The sequence below is a fragment of the Fusarium oxysporum genome, chromosome 6 (assembly GCF_000149955.1).
Source record: "Fusarium oxysporum f. sp. lycopersici 4287 chromosome 6, whole genome shotgun sequence".
Classification (NCBI taxonomy): domain Eukaryota; kingdom Fungi; phylum Ascomycota; class Sordariomycetes; order Hypocreales; family Nectriaceae; genus Fusarium; species Fusarium oxysporum.
This window is the reverse complement of record NC_030991.1, coordinates 3,960,664-3,974,520: the sequence shown is the minus strand read 5'-3', so window position 1 is coordinate 3,974,520 and position 13,857 is coordinate 3,960,664. Positions and strand designations below refer to the sequence as shown.

General features: G+C 43.3%; 2 protein-coding genes across 2 annotated transcripts; one reads left to right on the top strand and one right to left on the bottom strand.

Moving 5' to 3' along the window:
• Positions 1 to 3,872: 3,872 nt before the first annotated feature.
• FOXG_14096 (uncharacterized protein) lies at positions 3,873 to 4,229 on the bottom strand (the record flags this gene model as incomplete). The annotated part of the gene is made up of 1 exon (XM_018394159.1): positions 3,873 to 4,229. The coding sequence occupies one exon, from the start codon at positions 4,227 to 4,229 to the stop codon at positions 3,873 to 3,875; it is 357 nt and encodes a 118-aa protein (XP_018253669.1).
• Positions 4,230 to 7,758: 3,529 nt separating this feature from the next.
• On the top strand, positions 7,759 to 8,132 carry FOXG_21408 (uncharacterized protein; the record flags this gene model as incomplete). The annotated part of the gene is made up of 3 exons (XM_018401743.1): positions 7,759 to 7,915; positions 7,987 to 8,065; positions 8,114 to 8,132. 3 exons carry the CDS (start codon positions 7,759 to 7,761, stop codon positions 8,130 to 8,132), a joined length of 255 nt encoding a protein of 84 aa, XP_018253668.1.
• Positions 8,133 to 13,857: the final 5,725 nt, after the last annotated feature.

Sequence of the window (13,857 nt, the reverse complement as noted above, 5' to 3'; positions counted from 1 at the left end):
GAATTACTTTATATCATGTTGCGCTATGGTATGCTGCTAGATATTATGGCCCGTTATAGCAGTTTATTTTGCATAGCTAATAATACGCAGGTTTACATATTTGTCTTTGGGGTTTAGCATCTGCACTTTTATTATGTTTTCTCTGACCTAACTTATCTAAGTTATATAGATAGCAAATTGTGATGGTATTAGAAGGAGCTATTCCCTAAATTGGCTATAGCTATAGCGGCTCTCATTCTTCGTCGCCTTACTTATACAACGCATTATCTCTAGAAGCTTTTCTTTTTTCTTTTTAACCTTTAATTCCAGAAACATGTATAATAAGCAAACTGGACCGACAATGGAACCAGACATCATACTGGAAACGAAGATCTGGCCACTGCCACATGGTCCGAAGGGAGATTCAAAATAGGTCAATAAAAAAGCTTATATCAATCATATAAGGTGTCATATGTCGAGAAAACGTAACTTGTCAGAAAGGTCGCTTGTAGTTCCCTCGAAGAAGGAACCAGCTGTCAGTTACTTCAAGGGTTTTCCGATAGTTAGAGTAAGATTCTAGTGACGGTCTTATAACGAGATCCTGAGGGCCCCAAAGGTCCAAATTCGGAGTTTTAGACTGCTGACCTTGGATGCCTCGCTCTGCCCGAGGGCTGGCTAGGCTTGCCTATCCTACATATTATAGTAAACCATACTCGACCACAAGTCCTTCACAGCCTCCTCCACGACCTTCACCTGGCTCTCAGACCTCTCTAGAGCCAGCCAGTCTAACCTTCCCGGCTCTTCGCAAGTAGAGTCCGATGCAACCAAGCTCAGCACCTTTGGCTCTGTCGCCAATGTCTCAGATCTATCTGTCTTTCCCTCTGGATCAGTTGGGTCACCAGAGCTCGGCTGAGTGGTTTGTGTCCCTTCCTTTTCACATCAGAACAAGAACGCTGATCTTGCGGAGATGACGCATCTACGTCAAGGCCCATATTGTCATATCTGGAATAACCCTTGTCGATCTCCCTAGATGCAAGAAGTCTAGACTATCGTTAATCCTACTCTCAGGGGACCCGAACGCAGAGCATGGTGGCATTTCTGCCTTGATCTTGCGCAACGGCTTTGAGAGAAGACCTTGCCAAATAGTTAACAGAAATGCCAGCTTAATGCATAGTAACTCAAGTCTATTAGGTCTTACTAAATAGATTCCTACTGAGAAATATATGCTGTTAATCCTGGCTAAAATCCTATTAAAGATTTACCAGCACTAAAAGGTTATAGATCTTTAAGCGATGCCGATTCTCAAGTTTATTGCCACTTACAGTCCGGGCGATAAGTTTGAGTCGGCGTGACCATCGCCAAGGACGTGGGCTACATTAACGTTGCTGGAACGTCCCAGTACATCATCCAACCTGTTGCTGGTGGTGTAGCCTTTGGCTACAAGGGGTTGGTTAAATGGGAAGGACTGGTATTCTGGCATCGCACCATGCAATCTGGCTAGCTGGCGATGTAAATATGTTCAATTTCGCTACCTGAGCTACACGGGACCTTGGCTTAGTGGCCCGTTGGCTGCAATGGCACCTCAATCAGCTTTACTGACGGTGGTCCTATTGCAGTTTCGTTTATGCAGGGTGATGTGGACTGGCTGTTTATCTGGGAATAGGTTATAGAGAAGAGAAAGGCAGTGCACGTGACACGTATTTGTATCAAGGGTATTTTCGCCGCAGCGGAAAACAAACTCAGGGATGCATTCAAGTCATATAGCGACGATAAGCGGATCGTAAAATGACCCAGCAGCTCTAACTGCTATAGTGCAAAAAGGAGGTAGAGGTATAAATACAAGCTATGGTTTGTCTCTCTCGAAAAAACTACTATAAGCCTTTAAAACAATTCATGTGAATACTAAGAGGTTGTGGCGGTTTCAACTGGATAGTAAACCAAGAAATCATCATGATAACGAAGAAGATGGCTTTTCATCTATTATATGAACCATGCATTGCAATATGTCCCTACATTTCGCCTGCTGTGCCAGTGATTTCGAAGGGTGGGCTTGCTTTCGTTTATATATGCCACAACTCCATGAGGACAACTGAAGCCCAGAACTTAGACCCTGAGTCGATAAAGAATGCGAATGGAGGCCGAGTAGATAGATCAAGAGAAATATATACCGCTGCCGTACACTACTTTATGCTTCTCCCGTGGTACATGTGTTATTTGCAGCTGAGGCTTGTGGCTGAAACTTTGCTCTATCCCAAAATAGCTGTGGTATATTGGTAGCGTTCTAGCATGCGATTCAACCACGGGCCTGCCGATATCTCGTCTGGGCGGCAGCTAAATCATCCCCTTTCTCACTCCTGAGCAGGTTTCCTCGAGGTAATAACTTCTCCATACAGCAGGCTACCTACTTATATAGTACGGACTGACCTCAGGAACTATATAAAATCACACAGCTGCAAGTCTTTGAAGAAATCCCGCTCGTAGCAATGTATGTATTATCGTTTCTATCTATCGTGATCTACTATGAATGGGCTAACGGAGTGTGTGATGTCACTTGACAGAAAGGATTTTCATATCTTGTTTCCCTTGGCCTTGTGGCACTTGGCATTGCGCACCATCCAAACTGGTAGCAATTCAGACTCAACTGAGGCACCTTGACGCTGGGAGGTGGCAATTGACTGAGACTCTCTTCCTATTGTAGGCTTCAAGCACTTGATATAGTACTGAGAACCTTGAAAATGCGGCCAGAGTCAGCTGCAGCTTCTATTCAGAAATCAGACGGTGCTAGGCTAGTCACGGGTCCTTATCCGAAGCGATTGCCTTGCTTTTATCTTAGATAATACAGTCTCTTAATCCTCGTTCTTAAGCACGCTTCGGTGCAATTAGCTACTCGTTACACCATAACATCATTGGGCCATCGCAGCAGATACTTAATCAAGGTGACAGGTAGGGCCGGCTCTCTGTAATCGCAAAGCCTAAATAACAGTTCTACTTTTACTCTTCCAGTGAACGGTATCGAGGTGGAAATGGCCTAGAATGTCCCAATTGACATCAAGAATCCCGAGTTATTGTACGGCTCGTATTGGCACCGCTACATCCCTGATTTGCTTACCATGAGCTGGACTTATTCCTAAAACGATCTTCGTCACCATTCCTCTGTCTGCCCTTACTCGTGGGCCATTCCTCGCGGCCTTAATGCCGGAGAAGCTAATAGAGATAGTCTAGGCAGCGAGAATTCCTTTCGAATTCAACGCGGAGAGATTGACAAGAAAGCGTTGGACTCAGAGAGCAAGGCGGTGTGTACAATATGGATCGATGAAATGAATGACGGTGACATAACGATATGCTAATCGTGCAATCACTGGTATTACGAATATGTCATCAGGTGGCTAAAGAAGGATATGTTGAGCTCGACTTGTCAAAAATGGATCGCATGGGGCAATCAAAGAGTGTACAGCAGGAACAACAATGACAGTAACCTTTCCCAGGAGTTGACATCGGAACCTATCATTACCCTACCGACCTTTTCCAGAACGCAAAGATGGAAGATAAACTTTTAGCCATAGGTTTCAACTGCAAATACACATACCTCAACAATTCATATAAAACATGGATCATAAATATATTAAACTCCATGCCCCTTACCTCCTATTTCACATTTATGTTCTTTAAGATATGCTGGGTTTATATGCTATTCAGTATTATAGAGGTACTAATAATCATTCTTATAATAGCTACTTTTATTTCCACTATTCATTACTTCCTTCAACGTTAGCCTTTAATTCTCTGAGTCTCTTCGATCTTCGTATACTTCCTGTTAATTTCAATCCTTCCCGCCATTTAGCATATGAGTCTCTTCGTTTCAAGGCATCACTTAGCATTTTTGAATTATTCTCCTAGAAGGTCTCTCCATCGTCCTTGTCGAATGCCCTATTGAATGTAGTCTTTGACAGCACGAATAACTCGTCTGCTCCACGAAGTCTTCCAAGTACACTGATTGAGCCGTCACCCCCTACCGCAATGTTTTTAACCACGAAATCGAGGACTTTGATTCCAGGAAGAGAGTGAGCGTCTCTGCTTTCAAGAGGTTTTGTTTTACTTATGAAACTTTTCAGGGCATCGGGTAATTCATTTCTGCGAACAACATATGCCTTTTCCGGGCTATCTTCCTCATATAACCTCAAATCCCCGCGAGGCATAATACCCTCGATCCGCATATCGTTGACATTTATATAAGGCAGCTCGTCTCCCATTCTGAAATCCTCCTGTGATTTCAGACCATGACATGGACCCCGTTCATAACGATTAGGCGATCCCACTCCCAAGCATCTTTCTTTAGGCTGCTCCCTCAATCCGTTTGTCTCAGCTAAGCCACTTGTAAGTTGTTGCGGTATTCCTTTTTTATTCCTTCTCCTTCTTGTATGGGACCTGTCACCCTCATCTGAGCCATCCAATCTTATAGATGAAACAACCTCTGACACTGAATCTGCAGAGTTGACAGCCTCTATATGGGCTGCCACCCGTTCTGCAATGTCAAAATTCTCAATTGCTGTGATCAATTTTGTCTTGTCCCTGTCGTGAATAAGCTTACGGGCCCTCATTGCTATTATGCAGATAATGACATCTTGGTCCTTCAGTGGTTCCACACGTTCAAGAACAGTACCTTTCAAGGATATCTTCCAATGTTTGTCAACATAATCTACGTTTCCGAAAGGAAAATTGCCATTAGCCTTAGAACTATAATAATCATCAAAATCTATGCTTGACGTTCCATATATCCTCTGGGTATTCATGTCTCTCAATGAGCCATCTTGCCCATTCCAAGACCCTACTGCGAGCTTCGGATCCCGGGATATTTTAGAGATAAACCTTTCTTTACTTGGATCTCTTAGGAAGGCCATCTTTAGCCGAGGAATCCTCCACATTTCAATCGCTAGTGGATCTGGTTTCAGATCGTTAAGGACCAACAGACCATTTTTTCGCAGCCTTTTTAAATCCTCAACGTCTTGACGATTGAAGTTGTGATCGATAAAATTATCATACACCTCAAAGAGCTGGTGAAGGTTTTTCACATAATTTAAGCTCTTTAGCTTATCTATATGCATGGATATTCTGTGTATCAGGTCAAACGCTGTAGTGGCTTCAACGAAATCTTCCACTTTCCCCATAAGTATGTCCTTTGTATTTTTGGTGATCTTCATTGCAACAGTGCAGATAAGTACTTCTTTCCGCCTTAGTACCAGGAGGTGATCGAGACAGAAATGCCGCAGAGATCTCTTTGATATTCGCTGCTGTTCCCAGACTCCATGTGGCTCCAACCCCCGTTGTATATGTTCACAACAATTCGGATCTGTCTGATATACCGAGCCATCTCCTCTGTGAATATTTACGGCGAGCTCTTCATCAGCTAGCAGGTTCGAGATAAAGTCGGATGTTGGGTCGTTTTGGACAATAAATTCAAGACAAGGAAGTCGTCGGTACTCCTTGTTCGTGGACCGGAATTCGTGGCCACCGCGCCAATCTGGGCCTCTATCCGGTCCTTGCCCGCCAAGCACCAACAATCCATTATCCGTGAGATGAACCAATGATCTATATTCCTCTTCCTTTTCGCAGTCTTGCCTAAGTGAACCTAAGTATGGCGAGTCGGAAGAAGCCCACTTTCTTTTCTCATGACTACCCGTAAGGAACTTTCTGTTATGCTCCAGGAGATCTGGCCATGTTTTTTTCCCTGTCCACCATAGTAGGTAGTCTTTTAAAATGGTTGGACACTGTCTTTGCCAGGCCTAGTTCGTTATGAGCCTTGCTCGTCTTTAAAAACTCGTTTAGGTTCATTGCAACGGCACAGATAAAGATATCCTTATCCTCTAAAGCTTTCACATTGTCGAGACCCAAGGCTTTTAGCGACAGATCATTCGTATCCCGATGAAACGTCTTCCAGGCATCATCTGAGTTTACTCGTCGGCGTTGTAGATATGGTACCTTTTCACCGCGAAATGAACCCTCTCGTTCGTTCCACAGGCCTACTGTCAGTAGAGGGTCATATTCCAAGGCTGCGAATATGTTTGCCATTCTGCTCGGGGCCTCATGGATGATATACTCAAGATATGGGATCGGTCGGAGTTCATAATCCTCCTTGTTGAATGGTTCCGACTCGCAAGGATCACTTTCTTTATCTCCTCTCATTACAGAAAGCCCCGGGCTTACTGCGTTGCAGTCTGCTCCCCGTTCGCAGTCTCTCTTAGAGTTTTCATTATATGGTGAAAAACAATGACATCCGTCAAGACTAAGTTCAACATAATACTGGTTTGGAAGCAAGAGATGCTTAAGCTCCTTGACAGTAGTATCCCATTTAGTATCACGCATTTTAATCGGCCAGAGCTGCATAGAGATGTTTTGTCCTTATTGAAATAAGCCTTGTCTTTATATAATAAATACAAATATTTCACTATAAGCTATGTATAGCAGTTTATATATATCGCTTTAGATACATAATTGTCTTGGCGCCTGGATGCTGTACTAGCTCGGTTGAAGATGGTAACCCAACAAGGAGGGCCATTCCTGCAGTCGCTTGCATAAGGTCAAGGCGCTCGGCGAGCAGCGGCGTCAGCTGTATCGACAGATTGCCATACTGCTCAGAAATTGTCATCCCAAAAACAACCGTCCTGTATTCTCCACCAGCTTCACAATGCTAAAGTCTTGCCACGACTTTGGTCAGTGTTTTCCTCTGCTCCCATATTAATCCCTCAATTATTGTTACCGCGATCCCTAGGTACAGGGCTTGTAAATAAATTTCCTTACTCAGTATCATAATTCAGCTTTTTTAACTTAAGAAAAAGAATGAAATGATATTTATAATAAGTCTATTATTTATCTTATAGGTGTCAAAATAAAATATATAAAAGTGTTCGAACAATAGAGATATCCTGGCTTTTTAAGGTGGGGATGTTACGAGCTAACAAAAGAACTTCGCCAACTCCGGATGGCCGCGATGCTCTCTTTATCATCCCCCAATTATCCTTGTATACAGTGCCATTCCACTACTAGTCCTTGCGTTAACCCTGCTAACACTAAAAAGCCCGCGTCGATCTAAAGCTCACCATGAGCTACCTTTCAGGTGGTTCGAATGATATACACAAACGCCTCGTGACCTACGTAATGGCACAGGTGCTCCTTGTGGCGCACCAAGCCCCGATTCCGCGCGAGCTGCTTCACACCATGATGGCCAAGGTCTTATGCCGCCTGTCCAAAGTTGAAGGGCTGAGGAGTGGCTTTCGACTGTCTATGACGTTGTATCAGCAGCTTCGAAATATCTGAAGGAGAGATTGGAACGAATCTGTAATCATTCGGAGGAACAGCTGGATATCACATCCTTATCCTCAATTTAGAGGAAGGACCAAACAGCTGGGAGCTGGTTTTCTTTTGAGAACCCGATTTAACCCTCTTGGCGTTGATGAAAACGCTGTGTCCTAGCCAGCCTGACACCTCAGGAGCCTTTGTACGGACACATGAATATGTGTGAGGCTTCGCATCCAAGTGGGGAAAGTAAAGTTCCAATCTAGGATAGCCAGCGACATTTTAAAACTCAGGAAAACGAGCGAACGATATCAGTCTTGGTGTAGGATGCTAAACACAAACAAGCTTTTCCTCCTGCCACGTCAAAAGAATCTCTGCGGTCATGGCCGATGTTGTAACCCATGGGTACATTGTATGAAATGGCGCTGCCGCCGTCAGCCACGAGTGGCATCATCGGACTTGGTGGTAGACTATCATTCGAGCTGTTGAATGATGGGCGTTTCGGGCCCCTTCAAAGTACCATCGTTTGAGCCCTGTGGGCTTGAGAAACTTAATCACGTCATCCGGCCGACCCGGCTCAGCAGCGTTCCAGAACCCGGAATGAAACTCGACAGCCAGTGGGATAGGCAGGTTATTATCAATTTCAGTACGAGCAGGCCTCGACGAGGTAGTGCTGTATGGCGACTGCAGCATTAACGGTCCACGGTCAAGTTCTAGATCAAGCACGTCCTCGGTTAGCAGCACCCCATGTGTCTGAAAGCCAAACGTATCAAACCAGCCGTCTCAAGATGGTAGTGTACGATTCTTTTAAGGGAAAGTGGAGGCTAGCTAACGCTTTCAATAGGTCTGGCAGAGGCTCATGAGCAGGTGAATCACGAAAAGGTCGAGGAGTTATCTGGGTTACAAAATACAATCGAGGCTAAGAAGCGTCGTAAAGACAGCTGGTAATTATAAAGTCCTATTTAAGAGAAGGTGAGGTTAGCTAATACGTAAAATAGGTCGCGACTACACCATTTTTACTAATGTTTTATGTTGTAGTGCCTTATCTTAAGGCATAACTCCAGATTCCTACCAGACAGTAATTAGGGTAGTAGGCAAGGAGTTTATTATCTTATAGAAGTTGTGTAATAGCAGCTTGTAATGAAGCAATAATAGAAAGAAACACTCAATTAATACGTTATGTTTTATAATATTTATGGGATACGTTGAGTAACACATTCCACAGAACAGCAAAAAGGGCAAGAATTATATGATTCCCTCAAACGATTGAGATAATGCAATGCCTGATCTCTATGAACAGCTAAAGGAAGGGGCTTCTCATCATCCCCTGCGTCTCGTCATCCTGTCGACCCTAGAATGGAAAGACTCATCCGGGAATTTAGGGTAACCCGTGTTCTCGGAAATCTGCCTCTCCAGGGGGGTAAAATACATGAGACTGGCTTACACCAAAATCCACCGATCTACCACCAATTCCACTCTCGTGTTTTATCCCCACCTAGCTTTCCTATCAGTGGCATGGCTTTTGCTGGGAAGTTTGTAGAGCATGCATCTCCAATGTTAGCGCGTTATCTGTGGCAAAGTTGCAAGACTCACTTTCCTGTAGCTTTAATGCCAAAAAAAAAACATGTACCTGTTACAATTGTATGTAGATCTCTTATATTTTACCCGCTCCCTGTTTATCCAGTTATAATATATATATTAAGAGGCCAGTATGTGGAAGTAATTCCTTCTAAGTAAACTGTTTCTATTCAAGACCCTTAAGGGCTGTATTATCTACTGCAAAAGGGGTCGATATGATGATTGCATCCCTCTGGAGAAATCCGTTATAACCCTATGCTTTGTGCCGAGATTGTGACTCCATGCCCAACGCAGGCTTTCAGAAACTAGCTTATCCCCTACTCAAGTGATGTTCTCTCTCTTGTTTTGCTTAGCGTTAATCTTTCATGACCAAGAGCCAAATTCTATCACCTCGTTTCTTATCCCAAGACAAGGTAGGCAAGCGCCGGGACACTGTGCCCATGCTTGCCGGAAGCCAAGTGCATATGCTAAAGGCAAATATTAACGCTAACTTCTTACGCTAAACCAAAAGGTGCGGCCGAGTTCGCGCCATGTCTAATTTTAATATCCTTAGTTGATTATTTTCTGATGGCGTTACTCTTATGTTCTTCTTCCTTTGCCAGGAAACATCTCGGTTCTCGTTGAAGAACCCTGCTTCTGGTCTTGGCTATCCTGGCTACCATTTAACATATTCCAAGGCACGATCTTCGGAATGCCCATTTAATACCCACGATATCGCTTTTAGCCCTAGTTGACTAATTACTTCCTATAAAGTTGAACTTCGGGCTGCTGATATAGATAACGAGGATATATTATTTTCTTCCAAAGTATAAGTTCCTTACTTCTGGGATGAAAATGGAGAAAATGCATATGAGCGATGGGACTCTGTTGGTTAATAATCTGGATCTTTTTAATCGTTGTAACTTCGAGATTGAATGCCAGACACGAGTTAAAAAGAAGTTGTATTAATGAGAATGAATTAGGAGCTACGAAATGGTAAAGAGTTTAGCCTATATACCAAGGTCACTATTGTGGGCCAAGATGTAATACTGTCGGTTTAATGACTATAAGTTTGAAAATCATTCGACCGAGATGCGTAGGCTTTGGTCTAAACGTGCATCTTTCCGAATATCAATACATACAGGTTGGTGAATAGGGTAGAATATGTCTAATATTCAGAATAGGAAGTGTAACGCTCTAAAACAGAGTGCCACAGCACCAGATGTCAATAAGAGAGGAGAATGCTGTAGTAATACTGGAGTAGGCGGGTTCGGGCTTCGTTATATCTATTTTGTCCTTGTTACTGTAGTTCATGACTTCTGGTAGATGCTCTTTAAACCTTGAATTCTCCATTTCAATGGCTATAATTGTAACGGTTGCACAAGCCGTTAAACCACAGGGCAAAAGATCGGGCCATAATCGCTATGCAAGCAATCATGGGTGTGCTACAGCTGCCTTATAGAAGCCTTACAGCGCTGTTACGGGCACGAATCGTAACACGATGCTCCCTCTTCAGGGGCTTTCGTCCTCGAAGCCCGCTGAAGCCGGCCGCCACAGGGGGAACCAAGCCCTGTGCGGTGCAGCTGCCAACCTCCCAAGGCGTACCCCGCAGTGCCCCTCTGCGTTACGTAGGCACCCTTGTGAGCAGCTATACCAAAGGCTGCAAGGGGGAATCGAACCCTTGACCTTCGGGCCACCCGCTAACAGCGATTATCGTGTAACGGTTGCACAAGCCGTTAAACCACAGGGCAAAAGATCGGGCCATAATCGCTATGCAAGCAATCATGGGTGTGCTACAGCTGCCTTATAGAAGCCTTACAGCGCTGTTACGGGCACGAATCGTAACAATAATGACTTGAAAGAAGTTTATCTATCCATTGAAATTATAAAGCAAGTATATATAACGTAGTTGATAAGCGAGTGTGACAGACAAGCGAGTGTGACAGTATACTGTGTAGCTAAAAATAGCTTACCCTATAGCATTTTAGTACTTAAATAAAATAGTTAAAAATCTAATAAAATTATTCTGAAAATAGTATAGCTAACTATATTAAAAAGTATTTTTGTTAAATTTTTAGCTATTTTATTTTATATAAAAAAGCTTAATTATACAGTGTAAATAAAGTTTTTATATACTAGCTATATAGGATTTTTTTAAAAATCTAAAAAAATTCATATAGCTTATTTTAAAACTTATATATAAGCTATTAAAATTATAGCTATTTTAGGCTCAAATTAGGTATTTTGTAAGCTTTTAAAAACTAGATTTTAAGGTGTATAAAGTAGTGTCACACTCACTTGTCTGTCACACTCGCTTATCAACTACGTTAATATTAAATAAGCTTTGTAAAAATAGTTAACACGATAACATAAGCTTAATCATTTTAATTTTAACACTATATATAAACAAAGAAGAGAAATTAAACTACTTATGCCAGCTATGCTAGAACTACACTAAAGCTATAGTAAGATAGCTATGATAGATTAATAGTTTAACTATTAAAGTCGAAATCCGTGTATGTTCTCGTCGAGGCTGGCAACACAGTCAAACCAGCTGTGAGCGCTAAGGCTTAACAATTCACACGCCGGGTCAAAACAGAGGGACCGAATCCATTAGAGTTCGTAGCCAACTACCTATCTAATACGTTGGGGGCTGATATTAAACTCGTTGGAACGTGCGACGCTGAGTCACTGCTTTGATTGAGGCATTATCTAGCGCCTTTCTTTGGGTAAATGCTCGGCGCTATTCCTGTTCGAGATGTAATCGATCTAGTTAATCTTTTACCAGATTCTAGGCTAACTCTGTATTTAAATAGTATTCAAATTTTTATGAGGTCACTCTACTTTGCCTTTGGAAGCGCAAAGCAAGGAACCGCGTTGCGGATCCCAAAATCGCTTCTTTGGATGAAGGTACATGGCTCCCCCTCTGCCCGGGCAAGTAGGTAAACAGTTGAAAGCGTTCATCTGAATATTAAAATCTGCCGCAGCAAACTGCAATTACAATGCCAAAATGTCCACGTTGGCACAGCTTATTCTCGCTACCGAATCCAACATTAGGAATGCCCCCATTACTAATTCCGAATCCGAAATAGCCACTTTGAATGTTTTTGGAAAGCAATGCGGCCAATATTGGAACCGACCTTTGACACCTTTGGTGGTACAAAGAGAGCGTCTAAGCGGAGCGAAGGTTGATGGAGGGAAGTAAAAGGTATCGCAGAGATACTCCCTCAAAGATAGGAGAGGGGGCTCAATTTGATTGGATCAGGATGAGCAGTCTTTCTAGTCGGAATATCAGCAGTACTCTAGATGCCATGATCACAAGAGCACACAGCCTTGTAGTGTTATGCTACTTGAAGCAGCCGTAGCTGGACACTTTGATGCAATTGGAATAAGCAGACTAAAGTGGACGGAATTGGACTTATCGATCTAGCCAATCTCTTTATTATTTGTATTTATTTTGGGCTAGCAACGCCTGACGGCTACGATCGACGAGTGTTGGCCGCTTATGCGTTGGATAGATTCACGCTGACGGCTGATCCGGAAAATATCCTTCACTTGATTTCCTATACTCATCACTACGGGACTGGTTAAGATAACTATCCGCGTGGAAAAGCTCATTCCCATTCGTAGTGGAAACAGTGGCTTCTTCATCACGAATAATCATATCCTCACCTGTTTCCTCTTTGTACAACAGTACAGTTAGAAGTTCTAACTCTTCTACAACAAAACTCTCACTATCATTAGTAGACTTGACCCAAGGCATGCGGCAATCACAAAGATCTACCAGTGAAGGAGAAGGCATGGTACTGGAACCTCTGATAGAAATTAGACGAAGGTGATAAGAAAAGATTCGCTTGAGTAGTTACTTTAGTCAGCATCTAGGTATACGTTCTTCTACTTTCAGCCATGAAATATAAACAACTCGTTTCATCACATGATGCATCAATGTAAAGCAAGAGGCAAGTTTCCGCGCTTGATCAAGGTCTGCGCCAGACAGCCTATTAGTCAATCACCACAAGCAGTAAGCCGTGTCCCGATATCTGCTTGCTCATTATCCGATGCGAAGTTTTCAGTATTCTGACCGAGCGGAGAGCTAATGCTTATCACATCCCTTACATACGAAGTGGCGATAGATAGAGCGAGAACATGGCTCTAGACGTGTATTCCAACCTTATTCTAAAATTCTGCGCCCTGGCATGCAGCAGTTAACACTCTTCCTGGTGCTGAGCAACACAAGGTTCCAAGGGCTTTCCATTCATATTATTCACAGTCCCTCAAGCTATATAACAATGTCGCTCCTGTCGAAAGAAACGTGATCTCGACCTGGGAAAAACCGCTCAATGCCACGGAGTAGAGTCTGAGAAGAGGTGCGATGAAGTTACTGCAGCTGATTCATCATGAGGAGGCATCGAGTTGGTAGTAGGGTTCCGTCGAGGTAATTTACCGAATGGTAATTTACCTATCTGACCAAAGTTTTTGACGTCTGAAACTTCTTGGTATTTTACATGTCAAAAACCTCTCATTGGCCGATGTCCATATCATCTCCACTATTTTCCAAATCGGTCTCTTCCCAACGCCAGCCATCGACAACAATAGAGTCTTGGAATGCGTTTTCTATCTTTACTAACCGAGCAACATCAACTGTCTCCCAGTTTTTGACGACCATCGGTTCTGCCGGATTATCTTTGACCGTCTTGAGCCTCTTGAGCACCCGACTGTTCATATAGATGAAAGTGACCTTGTCAGTGCTAAGCGGACTAAGCCGATTCCGAAGCTTACAATGAAGATAGTTCGTAGCACTGAAGGAACGCTCTGAAGGAACAGAGTTTGCCAAGGATCCTAGAACTCTCCTTGCCAATGTAGCCAACTTGACTCCCATAGACCCAAAGTATCCCCACGCGCTTAGGATGTAATAGTGAGAAGGCGTATGAGGAGTCTTCGGCTGTTCTCGATAGATCCGCGAGGTTGGGCCAAAGAGAGCACCTTCGCGAGCACGGAATCGACAAAACTCCCCAAAGAGCTGTTGGTACT